Raw genomic sequence first — 19,092 nt, forward strand, 5'->3', positions numbered from 1 at the left:
ATTATTTTACAATCATTATTTATTATCTCAGTTTGAAAACTGGACTCTCTTTCGATATATCCCCTCTCTTTAAGATCCTTTTTGAACATTTCATTTATTTGAAGATAATGCAACCAATCATATACATAATCTTTAACTTGTTCGTATGGCTTCATTTTCCATTTCCCCCCTTCCTTAATAACTGTATCTCCATAAGTAATCCAGTGCCCTCTCATATTTGTTTTCTTTACACTCATAATCAACAGTGAGGACAACCAATGTGGTACTTTAGGTTCCAAAATGTTTTGATACCTATCCCATATTTCTATTAGGGAACCCCTAAAAATATGATCTTCAAAACTTTTGTGGACTTTCTTCTTCCCCAACCATAAATAGGCGTGCCAGCCAAATCTATTATCAAAACCTTCAAGGTCTAACAACTTATTGTTTTTTAATGTTATCCAATCCTTTAACCAACAGAGACAAGATGCTTCATAATATAATTTCAAATCTGGCAGGGCGAAGCCACCTCTTTCCTTTGCATCAGTTAATAACTTAAATTGTATTCTTGGCTTTTTGCCCTGCCAGATATATCTTGGTATCATTCTTTGCCACTCTCTGAAGATCTTTGTCCCTTTAATTATTGGAATCATTTGTCTTTGAGCTCTTTGCTATCCTACTTTTAAAGCTCACCGGATTCTGAGAGATGGAGGGTCTGGAATGCCTTCTGATATTGTTTCAGCTGGGTGTTGTTCTGGCTGCCCCATGATTTCCCAGCTTTCCCCCTCATCTGCCTCTGAGCTGCTGCCTCCCTCAACCCCGTTTTAATTCTGAACTTCTTCTTTGGAAGGGTCAGGCTGGGGAGGCGGTCTCCACTATTTCTCCTCTGCCCAGTTCCTGACAACACCAGAGGTTCCCAGCCCCTCAGCTGCTCCTTGTGAGTGCAGCCTGCTTCCCAAGCTTATTGGAGTGTAAAACGAGAGGCAGCCATCTTTGCTAACTTACTGACCTTCACAGGTACCAAGGGTGGGACAAAAAATGAAATAAACGCATAAATGTCTGTGGAGAGTCCATTTGATTTTCTCTCCATCAACCCACATTTTGGAACTCTGAGCTCTTGTAAGGATACCATACATGAGGTGCTGCAACTCCTAGGGGACAAAGCAGTTTTGGCGCCCCCCCCCCCAATATTTTTGTGTTGGGCCTGCTCAATTGTCTTGAGAAGATGACGCCTCTACCGTATCCAAACAGAAGAGTGTTTTACCATAACTGCACATGTGGACAGCACCAATGTCCTCATCGTGCTATTTTTATAGAAAAAGAGGTGTCAGAACTCTCCCTCGTCCTCTTAGAATGGCAATGGAGCCCACCTGAGAGGTGCTGGAACTGAGATCCGGCTGAAATAAAGCCCTGTCTTCATCCGAGAGAAAACATAATCACTAACCGTAAGTCTGAGGAACTGTGTGTGCCCTGTGCTGTGAGCCAAAGACAACTCAGTCCATGCAAATTAACCATCAGTGTTCCCTCTTATAAGCTTGTGGAAACTGGTGGGAGAGTATAAATTCCATCTCATTTAATGTTCCTCATTGCTTTTCTGCCTTCCATTCAGCAGCTCTCAGACGGAGCCTGCAAGAGGCAGTGGGTGCTTGCAGATTCCAGGAGCTTGGGTCTTCTGAAGCCAGACCCCAGCCATGCTTGATGTGAGCGTGGTTGTGGCAGGGATCTTGATCCTTCTCTACCACCTGGGGAAATTTTACAGCCCCTATTTTTGGCAGGACGTGGTTTCCTTCTTTCGCCTCATTCGATTAGCATACAAATGCCACAGGTGTTTCAGCCGCAAACCTCCCATCACCTTACTGGACTTCTTCTTGGCCAAAGTCCAGAAGCACCCAGAGAAGCCCCTGGTCCTCTTTGGAGATGAAACCTATTCCTACCGAGATATCGACAGGCGCAGCAGTCAGATGGCCAGAGTGCTCCGGGACCACGTGGGGCTGAAAGAAGGGGAAACGGTGGCTGTTTTCCTCAAGAACGTCCCTGCCTATCTCTGGGTCTGGATGGGACTGGAGAAGATTGGCAGTGTCATGGCGTGTATCAACTATAACATCCGAGCCAAGTCTCTCTTGCATGCCCTCAGCTCCTGCAAGGCCAAAGTGCTACTGACAACTCCAGGTGATGGTGACTGTTGGCTAGTTGGAAATAGCTGCACCTCAGGGGGGAAATGAAAGCATCTCTGGCCTGCACAGTTAGGCCAGTTTGACCACTGCTCTCCTCTGGGCAAGGAATCCTGGCAGCAGCCCCAGACAGCTGCTTTTGAGTGTCATGAAAGGGAGTGAATAGTTAAATTTGTTTAAATCGTATTTCTGCTTCCAGGGAAAGGGGTTTGTGTAGAATATGCTGCCTCAGGCGCCCCAAAAACTTGGCCAGTTTTCGGTGGGGAGCACCATTTGCAGCTCTTCTTCTTGCAGGAACATTTCTTGGGCTGGATCCGGAAGAGATTGCGACTAAGGGCTTGTCCACACTTACCTTTCCTCGGTTCTTTCCAGGCATGGTTGGTGATTTAAAGCTTCATGTCTGAGTGCCCTTCTTTTGGCTCCAGGGTTTTCTCTGTGAAAACTTGCTCTTCAGTGCTCAATCTGAGCCAGCGTCAATCCAGGGGAAATCTGAATTCAGCTTTAAAGTGGAGCAGGTTTTTGCAGGAAAATCTTCGGGGCGGGGGGGGGGGGGACGGCTCAAACACAGAGCCTGTAAAGAGTGAGGCACAAGGTATATAAAGTGTATAAGGCCCTTTTATCCTCTCTTTCTTCCCCGCTCTCACTTTTGATGTTGCAGTCCCAGACAAAATGCATGGTTACATTGCTCGATTTTGCAAATTGTGCAAAAAACAAACAAACAAAAAGGCTTGCTAACTTGAGGCTGATCCACACACTCCCACCCACAGCAAGTTCTTTAAAGCTGAATCAGAACAAGCATCAATCAGGGTTTTCTGTGGGTTGACGTTTGCTCCCATTGAGCACTAAAGAGCAGGTTTTCACAGGAAAAGCTCTGGAGCAAAATAAATAAATAAATGGGGTGGGGAGGCACCTGGACAGCTTCAAAGCACAGCCATGGCTGGAAAGAGTGGATAAATCTTCAGCTGATGTTTGCAGAGCTCCCTGTTTTGTGCCAGTTCACTGACTGCCCAGGTGACTAGGGATCCACAGTGGCTTCTCAGCTCCAATTAGGTACATGGATATACCTCAGGGTGGGGGAGCTCTGGCCTACAGATGTTCTGGACTCCAAATCCCATCTGCCCCAGACAGCATGGCCACTGATCAGAGATTATGGAATCTGTCATGGATGTCGGGAAGGGGTAAGAGGCAAGGAGAAGCAGTTATCCTGTGGATGAACCTTAATCCCAAGAGTCCATGCTTTCATTTTACAGTAAAAAGTAAGTTTTGAGCATTTGTAGAACCTGAGATTATGAGGCCAGGCACTATACAGGCAATATTCTCATTTCTTTTGTGAGAAACTAGCGTGCCCCTGCCTTTCAATACAGTTTTCCGCTGAACGGTTACAGAAGTCATTGACATTTAGGAAAGGAGACCTAGCCAAGAAGACAAAGGGCACCTCCAGTCCATCAATATCTGGGGGGAGGGATTCAAGAACATACTGGAACTTTTAAGTTTGCACAGTTAAAGTAGGTTAAAGGGCACTGTTCGCAAAGTGCAACAAATCAACTTTTAAAAAGATTCACGTTTTTTGCAGCTTGGAAAGCGATGGAGAAAAACATTGGAAAGTGTGGAATGAATTAGGGAATGGTTAATAGGAAAATGTTAAAACACGTAACAAGAAAATCAGGATAAATGCAGAAGAACACCATTGAAAACACAATTGGGAAAGCCTGCAAACACCCCATTCCGCCTCTTTTGGTGACCTTTTGGGTCACGTCCGGATTTGACGCAATGTGTGTATATACGGTTGCATGCATATTGAACATGCGTAAATGGGGAGTTGCCTGTATTTGAAGATATCTGAGCCTAAGCTTAGGAAGTAAGTGTCAATAAAAAATTCTCACCTCTTTTCATGCTCTCTTGAAGATTTCAAGGATGCCATTGAGGATGTCCTTCCTGCTCTAAAGAATGAAGGAGTCCAAGTTTTCTTCCTGAGCGAAGACTCCCCAACCGAGGGCGTGGAAGCTTTGCTGGGGCAGATCCAATCCAGCTCAGCCGAGCCTGTGCCCATTTCCTTCAGAGCCAACGTAACTGCTCAATCTACATCCCTGTATATTTTCACCTCTGGGACTACAGGTGAGGAGGGAAAAGGTCACAGTGATGGGTGAGGGGGGCAATTATGTCTGGAAATCCCATCTTCCTTCTACCTGCCCTACTTGTGTATGGGGTCATTAAGGGAGGGGTAGTGCCTTTGATAAGGGACGCGGGTGGCATTGTGGGTTAAACCACACAGCCTAGGACTTGCTGATCAGAAGGTCAGCAGTTCGAATCCCCGCGATGGGGTGAGATCCCCTTGCTCGGTCTCAGCTCCTGCCAACCTAGCAGTTTGAAAGCACGTCAAAGTGCAAGTAGATAAATAGGTACTGCTCCGGCGGGAAGGTAAACGGTGTTTCCGTGCGCTGCTCTGGTTTGCCAGAAGCGGCTTAGTCATGCTGGCCACATGACCCGGAAGCTGTATGCCGGCTCCCTCGGCCAATAAAGCAAAATGAGCGCCACAACCCCAGAGTCGGCCACAACTGGACCTAATGGTCAGGGGTCCCTTTACCTTTTCCTTAGTGCCTTTGATGGGGAATCTGTTTGCTCCTTCTAGGGTAGTTTGTCCCACCTTTGGTCCCCATCTTGCACTCAGCTCTCTCCTGTGGCTCCTAGAATCTGTCAACGTGGGAAGGAATGTATTGGGATCCCAGCATGTTACGCTTTCCCACTGGACGGAGTCATTTGTGGTTGTTAAATGAGCCCTTCTCTTTTTCCTCAAGGGCTACCGAAAGCTGCTATCATTTCCCAGAGGAAGATGCTGATAGCATCCAACGTATCAGACCAGTTTGGGGCCCGCCCCAAGGACATCGTCTACATCTTGCTCCCGCTGTACCACACAGTTGCACTCTTAGTTGGGGTTGGAGGATGCCTGGAAGCTGGTATGTATGGAATGTCCACTCACACGCCTCCTCTGCAAGAGAGTGATAGCCAGAGATGGGTTGATAAGTGCATAGACATACACACATCCATGAGTGCAGATGTACTCTCAAGTTAGACTGAGAGACTGGCCCAAGATCACCCAGTGATCTTCAGGGTGAGTGGGGACCAGAGCCCAGGTCTCCCGGGTCCTAGTCTAATGCTCTAACCACTACACAACACAACCTCTCTCCACATGGGATCCTTCCTCACCACATATTTGCACTATATACATTGAAAACACCTGCCACCATTTCATAGAATCATAGAATCATAGAATCATAGAGTTGGAAGAGACCACAAGGGCCATCGAGTCCAACCCCCTGCCATGCAGGAAACACCATCAGAGCACTCCTGACATATGGTTGTCAAGCCTCTGCTTAAAGACCTCCAAAGAAGGAGACTCCACCACTGTTGAACAGCTCTTACTGTCAGGAAGTTCTTCCTAATGTTTAGGTGGAATCTTCTTTCTTGTAGTTTGGAACCATTGCTCCGTGTCCACTTCTCTGGAGCAGCAGAAAACAACCTTTCTCCCTCCTCTATGTGACATCCTTTTATATATTTGAACATGGCTATCATATCACCCCTTTACCTCCTCTTCTCCAGGCTAAACATGCCCAGCTCCCTTAGCCGTTCCTCATAAGGCATCGTTTCCAGGCCTTTGACCATTTTCGTTGCCCTCCTCTGGACACGTTCCAGTTTGTCAGTGTCCTACTTGAACTGTGGTGCCCAGAACTGGACACAGTACTCCAGGTGAGGTCTGACCAGAGCAGAATACAGTGGCACTATTACTTCCCTTGATCTAGATGCTATACTCCTATTGATGCAGCCCAGAATTGCATTGGCTTTTTTAGCTGCCGCGTCACACTGTTGGCTCATGTCAAGTTTGCGGTCAACCAAGACTCCTAGATCCTTTTCACATGTACTGCTCTCAAGCCAGGTGTCAGCCATCTTGTATTGTGCCTCTCATTTTTTTTTTGCCCAAGTGCAATACTTTACATTTCTCCCTGTTAAAATTATCTTGTTTGTTTTGGCCCAGTTCTCTAATTTGTCAAGGTCGTTTTGAAGTGTGATCCTGTCCTCTGGGGTGTTAGCCACCCCTCCCAGTTTGGTGTCATCTGCAAATTTGACCAGGATGCCCTTGAGTCCATCATCCAAGTCGTTGATAAAGATGTTGAATAAGACCGGGCCCAAGAGAGAACCCTGTGGCACCCCACTAGTCACTCTTCTCCAGGATGAAGAGGAACCATTGATGAGCACCCTTTGGGTTCGGTCAGTCAGCCAGTTACAAATCCACTGAGTGGTAGCATAGTTAAGTCCACATTTAACCAGCTTCTTTACAAGAATATCACAGGGCACCTTGTCAAATGCCTTGCTGAAATCAAGGTAGGCTACATCCACTGCGTTCCCTTCATCTACCAGGCTTGTAATTCTGTCAAAAAACGAGATCAGGTTAGTCTGACATGACTTATTTTTCAGAAATCCATGCTGACTGTTGGTGATCACAGTATTCCTTTCTAGGTGCTCACAGACTGTTTGCTTAATGATCTGCTCCAGAATCTTCCCTGGTATTGATGTCAGACTGACTGGGCGGTAATTATTTGGGTCCTCTCTTTCCCCCTTTTTGAAAATAGGGACAACATTTGCCCTCCTCCAGTCTGCTGGGACTTCGCCTGTTCTCCAGGAATTATCAAAGATGACTGCCAGTGGTTCTGAGATCACATCTGCCAGTTCTTTTAATACTCTTGGATGCAGTTCATCTGGCCCTGGAGACTTGAATACATCTAAACTAGCCAAGTATTCTTGTACTATCTCCTTAGTTATTCTGGGCTGTGTTTCCTCTGCTGAATCATTTGCTCCAAATTCTTCAGGTCGGGCATTGTTTTCTTTATCGGAAAAGACTGAGGCAAAGAAGGCATTGAGGAGTTCAGCCCTTTCTGTGTCCCCTGTTTGCATTTCACCATCTTCTCCTCTGAGTGACCCCACTGTTTCTTTGTTCTTCCTTTTGCTACGAACATACCCATAAAAGCCTTTTTTGTTGCTTTTAACCTCTCTAGCAAGCCTGAGTTCATTCTGTGCTTTAGCTTTTCTGACTTTGTGTCTACACTTGCTGGCTATTTGTTTGAATTCCTCTTTGGTGGTTTCCCCCCTTTTCCATTTTTTGTACACATCCTTTTTTAATCTTAACTCAGTTAAAAGTTCTTTAGATAGCCACCCTGGCTTCTTTAGGCACCTTCCATGTTTCCGTCTCATTGGTATTGCGTGAAGTTGTGCTTTTACTATCTCCCTCTTAACAAACTCCCAGCCATCATGAACTCCCTTTCCTTTTAGTATTACTGTCCATGGGATCTCACCCAGCACTTCCCTAAGTTTTATGAAGTTGGCTTTCTTAAAGTCAAGAAATTGAGTCCTAGTATGCTTGGCTGCTCCTTTCCGCTGTATAGTAAACTTCAGAAGAGCATGATCACTCGCGCCTAATGATCCTTCCACTTCTACCCCACTAACCAGGTCATCAACATTGGTTAGGACCAGATCTAAAATGGCTGTTCCTCTTGTTGCTTCTCCCACTTTCTGGACAACGAAGTTGTCTGCAAGGCTAGTGAGAAATCTGTTTGACCTTATGCTCTTGGCTGAGTTTGACATCCAGCAAATATCTGGGTAATTGAAGTCCCCCATTACTACTATCTCCCTTCCTTTTGCATGCTTGGCCATCTGTTCCAGGAAGGCATCATCTATGTCCTCCGTTTGGCTTGGGGATCTATAGTAAACTCCCACAATGAGGTCCCTGTTATTCTTCTCTCCCTTAATTTTGACCCAAATGCTCTCACTTTGGCTTTGAGGTTCTAAATCTTGGATCTCTTCACAGGTATACACATCCCTGACATATAACGCCACTCCTCCTCCTTTCTTGTCTGGTCTGTTTCTCTGAAATAGATTGTATCCCTCCATTATTACATTCCAGTCATGGGACTTATCCCACCAGGTTTCAGTGATGCCTATTATGTCATATTTAGTTTGCTGTACCAAGAGCTCAAGCTCATCTTGTTTATTTCCCATGCTTTGTGCATTAGTGTACAGACATTGAAGTCCATTAATCATTCCCCCGTGTCTCTTATTTAAGGATTTTTTCCTCCCACCACTAGGTCTGCGTGCTGTTTGCTCCATTTGGTCTATGACATTTGGATGATCATCTTCATCAATTGATAGACTCCTACCTTCAGGAGCACTGTCTCCCTCCCCCACATTAGTCAGTTTAAAGCCCTCCTGATGAGGTTTCTGAGATTTTTGGCAAAAACATTTCTCCCAACCGTTGTGAGGTGCAGCCCATCGCTTGCCAGAAGTCCATCTTCAAGAAACTGCAGTCCGTGATCTAAGAATCCAAACCGTTCCTGTTTACACCATTTGCGAAGCCAGCTGTTCACTTCCACTATTTTTCTCTCTCTCCCTGGGCCACGTCGTTCAACTGGGAGGACAGATGAGATGACAATTTGTGCATTTAATTGCTTCAATTTCCTGCCCAGAGCCTCATAGTCTCTTTTGATCTTCTGGAGGCTATTGCTTGCAGTGTCATTGGTTCCCACATGAACCAAGAGGAAGGGGTATTTGTCAGCGGGTTTTATGATTCCTTGCAGTCGTTCAGTTACATCTTGGATCTTAGTCCCGGGGAGACAGCACACTTCCCAAGACATCTTGTCAGGCCCACAGATCACTGCTTCTGTTCCCCTCAGTAGGGAATCCCCTATCACCACTACACGCCTCCTCTTAGGTTTGGTCGGGGTTCTTCTGTGAGCTGTCCGTTCCAAGGTCTCCTGCACATTCCCTGAGGACTGACTTTGCTGCTCGTCTTCATATACCTGATCGACTGTAATGAGGGAGAGATCCTCAAATGGAGTCTGCTCTTTGTCTTCCATGCTAGGGGAGAGGACCTCAAAGCGATTGTGTATTTCTAAACAATCAGAGCGAACCCTGGGCTTCCTACTTCTTTGAGTCACGTTTCTCCATAGATCTGGCTCCTGTGTTGGTGAACTAGCCTCCTTCTCAGGGGAGTCCCCTGTCTCCTCCTTGGTGGAGACGGTGTGCTCTGTTGCTTCCAAGAAGAGCTCCAGCTCTCTAATTCTTTGGAGCGTAGCTACACGTTCCTCCAGTTGCTGAACTTAGGCCTTTTACGAGGGCAATCAACATGCAATTGCTGCAGGTAAAGCTGCCTGCAACCTTTGGCAAGATGGCAAACATTGTGCAGGAACCGCAGGCGACTGCAGCTGTTCCCTCACTCTCCATCTTGAGAACGTGTTGTTTGGGGTGGCTACAGCGGTCCTCCATCATAAGAAGCGTGCAGACAGGTCAAATAACTCCCCCCCAAAAAAAACCCTAGGTCTCCCCAACAAACGTTTGAGACTAGCTCCCCTAAATCTAATAGATGGATCAAACTGCGCGCGCCGCTCCCCTGCAAGCTCTGATAAGCTCCTCCCACAGCTAATCACCTGCCTCAACAGAAACCCTGCCCCCTCTGACCTTTGCACAGGGAGAGCAGCTAATCAGCCACAAGAAACACACACACAAGAAAACCTTTTAATTCTGAACATTCTTTCATCTACCCATGGGAAGAAGCAGACCAGGAAACCTACATGTGAAAGTCAAACATATTCAGGCTGTGTACATAACATGATTTTAAAGCGCACTGCTCCCCTGCGCCAAAGAATCATGAGAACTGTAGTTCACCCCTGACAGAGGTACAGTTCCCAACCTCCTTAACGAAATCCTCCAGCCCTGTTTCAGCTGCTGTCTGGCTCAAGAAGCAAGGAGGCTTTTGTATCTGTGAGGGTTCTCTGCACATTTAGAGCAAATCCCTTAGCTGCTGCATTTTGCTCCAGCTGAAGTTTCCAAACACTTTCCAGAGGCAGCCCAACATATGACTTACATTGCAATAATATAATGCATGGCACTTAGAACTGCATCTGCCTATACCAGTGCTCACAACAAGGCCACACCTACGCCACTCTCTCTCTTTATTCCCACAAGGGTCTACGTGTGTCTTGAGACCTAAGTTCTCCGTTTCTGAGTTCTGGAAGGACTGCAGACGATATCGCGTTTCCCTGATCCTGTATGTGGGAGAAATGATGCGCTACCTGTGCAATGTGAAAAAGGTAATCGTTGGCGAGAGAGGCCAGTTTTGTTGTTGCAGCAAAAATGTTGCCAAGAATTCAGATGGATTGTCCATTTGGATTCACAGCTGAATCCAAAAATATAGATGGGGGCTGCACCTAGAGGTCAAAGTCAAGAGCCCCACACAGCCCAGGGAGCTTGCAAATGACCACCTGGAGAGCAGCCATCTTCTTTTCTCATTTTTTAAAAAAATCCATTTTATTGCCGAGGAACAGCTGGTGAAGCAGGTACACAGTTGCAGGCACTCATTTTATTATTATTATTTAACTTAAAAATATCTTCATCCTTTTCTAGGCAGCAGTGCCCCTAGTGAATGCCATCCCATCTCCAAACAAACAAACAAACAAACAAAACCCTCAAATGTTCCAGAAGCTGCATCAATTTCCAGGGTAGTTTATGGCCCTGTCAGTTTCTTTTGCTTGGTTTTTAAAAGAAGGCCCATGGGCCCTGGCAGCTACCTGAGAACCAGAATTGGAAACCATGATTTGGAAACCTCTGGTGACATTGGTTGCCTTCTATCTGTGGCACAGCACGTAAATTGTGAGATTTGTTCCTGCAAGAGCCAGTGAAGGCCGCCAACTTAGGTAGGCAAATTCTGCTGTTGTGCTCTGTTGCTGCTTGTTGGCTTCCCACAGGTATCTAACAGATCAAGATAATAATCATAATAATAATTTATTATTTATACCCCGCCCATCTGGCTGGGCCTCCCCAGCCACTCTGGGTGGCTTCCAACAAAATATTAAAATACAGTAATGCACCAAACATTAAAAGGGCTGCCTTCAGATGTCTTCTAAAAGTCTGGTAGTTGTCGTTCTCTTTGACATCTGGTGGGAGGGCATTCCACAGGGCAGGTGCCACTACCGAGAAGGCCCTCTGCCTGGTTCCCTGTAACTTGGCTTCTCACAGTGAGGGAACCGCCAGAAGGCCCTCGGCGCTGGACCTCAGTGTCCGGATAGAACGATGGGGGTGGAGACGCTCCTTCAGATATACTGAACCGAGGCCGTTTAGGTGTTGTACCAGGTGGGCCACTGCCCTGATTCAAGGCTATTCTTATGGCATACTGTGTAAATAACAGCCCCTCAGCTGCAGTCTGAACCAGGTGAAGTTTCCAAAGAGCCTTCCTAGGAAGCCATTCACAAACCTGACATGTTTGTTATCAGGAGGACAGGAAGCCGGCACTGGTCAGTGTGGCGTCATTGTTAGAGTGTTGGACTGTGACCTGGGAGACGGGGGTTCGAATCCTCACTCAGCCATGAAGTTAACTGGGTGACCTTGAGCCAGTCACAATCTCTTAGCCTAACCTACTCCACGGGGTTGTTGTGAAGATTAAATGGGGAGGAAGAGAACCATGTCCATCACCTTGAGATCCTTGGAAGATAAAGGTGGCATAGAAATGTATAATAATAATAAATATTAGCAAATTTTATTTAGTTCAGCAGCGACCCCTCTGACATGCTGCTTTGCAGACAGACAGCGACCGAGACCACTGTGTGCGAATGGCAATAGGCAACGGCATGCGTGCTGACATCTGGGAGGAGTTCCTGCACCGATTTGGACCCATCCAAATCTATGAGATCTATGGAGCGACAGAGGGGCACGTTGGGTTTTTTAACACCACAGGAAAAGTCGGAGCTGTGGGAAGGTCCCACTTCCTCTACAAGGTAATGAGAACTAAACTAGAATATCTCAGCAAACCCATAGCTACCTGAAACCCTGTTTAGATATACTTTCTTATCTAGATCTTATCTAACCTCTGGATGGTTAAGTCCAATCAAAGGTGACTATGGGGTGCAGCACTCACCTCGCTTTCCAGACTGAGGGAGACACTGTTTCGGCTGCAGACAGCTTTCCGGGTCATGTGGTCAGCACGACTAAACCACTACTAGCACACAGATGAGTGCCAGTGCACAGGGAAATGCAGTTTACCCTCCCACCACACTGGTACCTATTTATCTACTCGTACTGCTATGCTTTCAAACTGCTAGGTTGGCAGAAGCTGCGACAGAGCAATGGGAGCTCACCCCGTTGTGCAGATTCAAACTGCCAACTTTCCGATCGCAAGCCCAAGAGGCTCAGTGGCTTAGGCCATAGTGCCACCCACGTCCCTCTCTTGAAATATATGGAGTGGATGTGGCCCAAGTCTTGCTGCACACAATCCAGAACTTGTTATTCCTGCTGCACTCTATTCACAGGGCATGTCAGGACTCTCCTCTCAGACAGCTAGAAAGCAGTAGAGAGAATGCAACACGAAGGTGAAGCAAGATAAAAGCCCACAGCAGGGGAAAATACAGGGAAAGGTACCAAGAATTTTGTCGACAACCCCCCCCCCCCCCAGCAAAAATGTAAGACTTGGAAAGATAGTTTGTTGGCATAGTGCAGCCTCCGCAGGTTGCCCACTGCCCAGCTGTTCCTGCTGAGGTTCAAGCCTGATCTCGTCCATTATGCCACTCAACAAATCAGTGGCAAAGAGGGGCATGGCTGCCAAGCCACACTGCCAACAGACAAAGAAGCAGCTCCAGTGGCACCTTGCTGCATTTCCTTACTGTGTGCTGAGAAAGGGAAACCCTTTTCTCAAAGCTCCGCAAGGAAGCATGTCTGGTGAGGCATTTGGGCATGTGTATATCTGGATTTGCGCCCGTCCACTTTGGGCTTTGCCCCCCAACAGCAGAACATCATTAAACTCGAATGAGGCAATGCGGGCAAAAAAGAGGTTCTCTGCCCCTGAGCTTCAGCTGCTACCAGGAGTACACTAACCAGTGAGGTAGAGCAGCAATGTGCTGGATTTAGACCAGGGTTGAGGAACCTTTGGCTCTCCAGATGGTGATGAAGTATAACTCCCATCAGCCCTGGCAAGCATGGTCAATGGCCAGGGGTGATGGCTGCAGTTCATTCAGTGACACCTGGAGGACCAAAGGTTCTCAATACCTGGTTTAGATCAAGGAGGCCAGACTCAAATCTCTGCTCAGCTGCAAAGATGAGCTTGGCTCAGCTGTTGTTTCTCAGTCCAACCTACCTCGCAGAGACCTTTAGGGCTTCAGGTATTGTTGTGCTTCCTAGATAAGTTCTATGGTTTGTCTTCTATGGTTTTATGTACAATTGTTGTAAACTGATTTTATTTTTTTAAAAAAAATGAATTAGCAGTATATTATTATTATTAGTAGTAGTAGTAGTAGTAGTAGTGATAAGCTCCCTGTTCCCTTGGGTCATTCATAAAATATATTCCAGTCCATATGTAGCCTTGAATTTCAGGATTGTGGGATCATGTTTCCATTTCCTGCTTGTTCCACCTCAGAAACTGGCAAAGTACGAAATCATCAAATATGACGTTGACAAGGATGAGCCTGTGAGAGACAAGAACGGACATTGCATCCCAGTGACCCCAGGTAAGCCAGTAAAGTTGGCATTCAGAGAGGAACTGGGCTTTGTATTGTCAGAGTCCTAACTCATAAGAAGGTACTGTACATGGCCTCTAGACTCACATCTCTCCCAGCAAGAAAGATGGCAGAGTCCCTTCTTCACACATAGAAGAGAAGAAGAATCATCGAAAGAGGAAGTGTGAGCTACTCCTGCTTTGTGTTAAATGTGAAGAGTCTTCATCCATTCCTTCAGGGGCACCAGACGGGATGGATGCATCTGTCAGTTTCAACTTCAGTTTCTCATTTCTCCAGTCTTAGGTTGCTTCCTGTTTAATTAGCATCCATCCAGTTTTGTTTGCAGGGAAATTAGATGTCATTGTTTATTTAATTCATCCTGATTAATTTGCAGGGACGTTAGATAACATTGCATCAAAGCAAGCTTTAATTTTCACTTTCTAGTCCATTTCCCCCCATTCCATTCCTTTGTGCAAAAAGTTCAATATTTGGGTGAAGAAGGTTTGTTGCACAAGACCTCCTATAATTCCACAGACTGAATTTGTTGGTATGTGATTGAATCCTACCTGAAAATAGGATTCTATATCAGCTAATTTTTATTTTATTTTTTATTTTTTTAAATTTAATTTAATTTTTAAAATTTAATTTAATTTTTTTAATTTAATTTTATTTTTTAAAAGCCACACAAAAATTTGTTTCTTCTATTGTACACATGATCGTGTGGGATTTCCCCTAATATTCGCATTTTTGAAAGTAATTTTTTGTAACATAATGAGTTTCTGGCCTGTCTTGAATCTACTGCTCAGGGATTTCACAGGTGGCCCAACTGAGGCCAGCATCCTGCCAAAACAGTATATTCTGCAGCAATCAGGTGTGGCGATGTGCTTCACCCAATTTAGGGACGAATGCCTGAGGAAACAGTGTCCTAAAGCAGAGTCACTCGCATGTGCTCCCTTGCTGTGCATTCTGACAGCTGCTAGAGATGCTAGCAGTGGCAGATGTCAGTGGCAGCAAGGAGTACGGTAGGAAGGCTGGTCCCCAGTAGCATTGGCTGACTCCCATCGGAAGCACCCAGTCGTCCTGCCCGTGGTTCTTTATTGGAGGATGAATATTAGTTGATTCAGCTTCATTCCCTTTTCTTTTCCCAGGTGAGACAGGCTTGTTTGTGGCCAAAATCACTGGGCTTGCCCCATTCTATGGCTACGCAGGAGACCGACAGAAGTCGGAGAAGAAGATTCTCCGGGATGTTTTCACCAAAGGAGACTGCTACTTCAATAGCGGCGACCTTCTGATGGAAGACCAAGAAGGCTTTCTATATTTCAAGGACCGGGTAGGAGATACTTTCCGGTGAGTCCCGCCACACAGGTTCTGCGGCTTATATTATGACAAATGTAGAACAGGCAGTCAGCACCAGTGTTTCATTAGCATAGGTAGCATTCACAAATGCTGGCAAACACCTAACAGCTAGTATAGGACAGTGGCTCAGAGTGGCACGAAGCATCTAGTTCAAATCTCACCACTGTCATCCCCAGGTGTAATTTGGGTATAATAAGGCTCACTTATCTTGTTATGCAAGGTGGGGATGGGAAACCTGTAATCCTGCAGGGATTGCTGTGCTACAGTTCCCATCTTTCCTGACCACTGGCCACGCTGGTTGAGGTTGATGGGAGTTGAGGTCCAGCCAGATCTGGAAGGCCACAGGCTCCCTATTGTTGCCGTAAGGATCGCAACAAGATCTTGTAAGTGAAGAGCTCTGAATGATTACCGTAAAACCAGTATCCAAACACTAATAAGTAATTTTATCTCATTACTGATAACAAAATATCTAGCCCATCCTTTGTCAATGGTTAGTCACTGCTTCAATGAATATGACTGGATCTACATACTTTTGCTCTTTCTACTGATCGTTCTTTTTTTTTTTTTAGATGCTTGTTCATTGTATTTTAGGGTTGGTTGTTTTGATACTGTTGTTAGTCGCCCGGGCTATTCTAAATAAATAGCAGGAAAGGAAGATGCACTTAAATAAGGAAGATCCCAGGGTGCGTTACAAGGCAATAATACAGTAAGGGCCCCTCTAGACTGGTGTTTCTTTGTGGATATATTCTGCACAATGCCGTTGGTTTAATAATAGCGCATTAGTGGTGGATTTATACTGGACCATCCGCACATCATTTTGCTTTATGAGTTGTTCTGTGATGCTTCCCCGACATTAATGCGTCATCTGGAAGGGATCCAGCAAAAACTGCACTCTGCCAAGCATTTGTGGCATTAAAGGTTACTGGATTAGAAGCAGGAAGTTACGGGAGCTTTAACAGCTGGGAACAAAGCCCTGCGTCTGCCCTGAAACTTTTGAAGGCACAAACAGTATTGAAAGAGGGAGCATGTATAACTGCCCTGATACCATCATGAGCACAAAGTATGTATACAATTAAAAAGGTGTTTGGAGGGCCCCCGAAACAACCGCTATATCAAACCAACACAGCATAACTTACGGTATATAAGTAGGCGAGAACGCAGCGTTCAAAAACACCAAGGAACCACAAACTGGCCTCCTCGCTTGCGCCAATGACAAAATTCCCGATTATGAATGAAAGGAGAGATGTTCACTTTTACCAAACCCATCTGGGAATAATCTGTTTTGTCCATACAGCTGGAAAGGGGAAAACGTGGCCACTACAGAAGTGGAGAACATCCTGGCACCACTGAGATTCATCCAGGAAGTCAATGTCTATGGGGTAGCAGTGCCAGGTGGGTCTGAAATTCCATTGGATCAAAACCCGTCTTTCTGCTGCCACATTTAGCGTCCAAATACATGGCAATATTATCCGCTCACCAGCAACAAGGTTCAGTCGCTCACGAACGGCTGTAGCTCTTCGGTCATTTGGGTTCTGTGAACCGATTTGTGAAAGGCTGGTAGGCGGATATCCCCAGACTGCAACTGAATCACTCTTGCAAGATAGTGGTCACGCCCACAACATACATTTAAAGAAGCCTATGTTTAAAGAGTCCGTGTGGTGTAGTGGCTAGAATGCTGGACCAGGAGCTGGGAGACCAGGGTTCAAATCCCCACTCAGTCACGAAGCTCACTAAAGTGACCTTGGGCCAGTCTCTCACTCTCAGCCTCACTTACCTCAAAGGGTTGTTGTGAGGATGAAATGGGGAGGAGGTGAAGCTTGTTCACTGCCTTGAGCTTCTTAGAGGAAAGGTGGGATAGAAATGAAACAAACAAAACATTTAACGCACACTTAAAGCCCATGGCTTCCTCAAGGAATCCTGGGAAATGCAATCTGTTAGGGGTTCCAGGAATTGTAGTTCCCGGGATTCTTGGGAGGGGGAGGAATCATAGAATCAACAAATTGTAGAGTTGGAAGGGAACACGAGAGTCGTCTAGTCCGACCCCCTGCAACGCAGGAAGCTTTTGCCCAACGTGGGGCTCAAACCCATGATCCTGAGATGAAGAGTCTCATGCTCTACCAAAGTGTGTTTTCAGTGTGACAATCTGGAGGCGGCCCTGCATTTCTGTGCTGGTTGTGAAGGAAAGGTCCTTGCTTTCCTCCACAGCTAGCTCAAAAACCAAAGTGGTCAATGTAGAAAATCCAAAAGTTTTTTGGAAAAAGGAAAAGATCAGAAGAACAAGAAACTGGATCATTCATATGGCAGGGTAAGCCTGTGTGAATTGGAGGGTTTTTAGCTAGCCAGTCCACAGCTGTTCTAGGTGCATTCATTTACACGTGACATGGCTTTCCACACACACCCCCCCAAACCGGTCCCTTCTGGTTTGTTCCAGGCCATGAAGGAAAGACTGGGATGGCTGCAATCTGCCTTAAGAAGGGGCACTCCTTTGATGGGCAGAAGCTGTATGCGCACGCCAAGGATTTGCTGCCAGCCTATGCCATACCTCGCTTCGTTCGCATCCAGGTACGATCCCTTCTTGCCACTTTCCTCCCTGTGCTTGCGGCCTTGAGAAACCCCACAGGTCAGCCTCCTACCCTGGGAATTCTTCCCTTCCCTGCCTCTCACACTTCATCAGCCATCCATCACCTTCTTGCTCAGCTCTTTCTCAATCAATGAAGCACCAGGGGGCAAGACCATGCGCGGAGGAGGCTGGCTGGGTACAATATGTCTTTGGGAGCCTGTGCATGAATGGGCATGTGTGTTTGAGAGAGTGTGGGGCACGGATTCCTCTATAGTGTCCTTTCCTGACTTTTCGGCTGCTTCCTAATCAGAGGAGCAGCAAGGGGAGGGGAAAGTGTGTGTGTGTGTGTGTGTGTGTGTGTGTGTTGCATGCATGTGTGAGTGTGAAAGGGTGTAGAATGACCTCACCCATGGCCAGCTCTGCACACATACATATGCACACACACACACAGCCAAGAGAATGACACTCTCAAGCTGAAAATGTGTTCCCTGCCTATAGACAAGCACTGACCCAGGGCAGGCCAAGTCAGAAGTCATAGTCTCATCTGGACTGTCTTTTGTGCCACACTTTTCAAATACAGGTCTGTGCTTTAAAACTCTGCGTCCAATAAGTTTTTTTGTTTATTTTTTCTGGGGGCTCCACCCTCCCCCGGGAAAACCTGTATTTTACCGCTGAATCAGAGCAAACATTAATCCATGGAAACAGGAGTGCTAATTTGAATAAAATAGGGCGGCAGGTATTGTATGAGAGGGAAGAACGTTGGCCCCTAGGAGTTGGCTCCTATGCATGGGAGCCCCGATAGTCGTTTCCTTCAAGCTTTCCCAGGGAAAGTGCCAGGATAAAAACAACAACAACACTCAAAGACAGACAGCCCAAAAGGAAGTCTGGATGAGCCCTGAGTCATAGATCCATGTTGTTTGGCCTTCAGCAACAGTAAATGAACAGAGTGAAATCCACTCTCGTTATCTCTAATGAGATGCTTAGGATGCCAGCTTGCCTAGCAGAGCTCAGAGCCTGTTCTGGTACATCTGTCCTGCCACTGCTCAAAACACTGACTCCCTTGGCCTGCTCTAGGAATGTCTTGGAGTGGGGTGGCGTTGGTTGTTCTCTACTCACTGCACTGCTCTTTCCCATGCAGGACACCCTGGAGATCACGGGCACTTTCAAGCAGGTCAAAAGCCAGTTGGTAAAGGAAGGATTTGACCCTGCTGTCATCAGTGACCCCCTCTTCTTCCTCGATGACTCTGAAGAATGTTACATGCCCTTGACTCCACAGATCTTCAGCACCATTGCAGAGTGGAAGCTGAGGCTGTGAAAAGGATCAATTGTCTCTTTAACTGCCCTAGTGGCAATCTAGGAACAACTATAGTGTTGAGCTACTTGGCTTCTGCCTGGGAAATGAAAAAAAGGAAAAAACCACATATTCTTTCTTATTTTCATTTTCATTTCCATTTTACATGACTTCCTCAAATTCCCCCTAACTGAATTTCATTATATCACC

General features: G+C 46.2%; 1 protein-coding gene across 1 annotated transcript; it reads left to right on the top strand.

Moving 5' to 3' along the window:
- The first annotated feature begins 1,521 nt into the window (after window positions 1–1,521).
- LOC310829564 (long-chain fatty acid transport protein 2-like) lies at window positions 1,522–18,987 on the top strand. Its single transcript, XM_083708193.1, has 10 exons — window positions 1,522–2,148; window positions 4,056–4,265; window positions 4,946–5,104; window positions 10,161–10,285; window positions 11,771–11,965; window positions 13,597–13,687; window positions 14,824–15,022; window positions 16,326–16,423; window positions 17,463–17,593; window positions 18,730–18,987. Exons 1-10 carry the CDS (start codon window positions 1,671–1,673, stop codon window positions 18,904–18,906), a joined length of 1,863 nt encoding a protein of 620 aa, XP_083564319.1. The 5' UTR covers window positions 1,522–1,670; the 3' UTR covers window positions 18,907–18,987.
- The last annotated feature ends 105 nt before the right edge of the window (window positions 18,988–19,092 follow it).

Source organism: Podarcis gaigeae (assembly GCF_964106915.1).
Source record: "Podarcis gaigeae genome assembly, chromosome: 13".
Classification (NCBI taxonomy): domain Eukaryota; kingdom Metazoa; phylum Chordata; class Lepidosauria; order Squamata; family Lacertidae; genus Podarcis; species Podarcis gaigeae.

What these genes read in the sequence shown, in the direction of transcription:
- LOC310829564 (XM_083708193.1), top strand. Translation starts at nt 1,671, where the DNA reads ATGCTTGATGTGAGCGTGGTTGTGGCAGGGATCTTGATCCTTCTCTAC. An exon ending in TTTCACCTCTGGGACTACAG is followed by an intron (nt 4,266 to 4,945) that starts GTGAGGAGGGAA and finishes TTTTTCCTCAAG; the next exon opens with GGCTACCGAAAGCTGCTATC. An exon ending in GGTCCCACTTCCTCTACAAG is followed by an intron (nt 11,966 to 13,596) that starts GTAATGAGAACT and finishes GTTCCACCTCAG; the next exon opens with AAACTGGCAAAGTACGAAAT.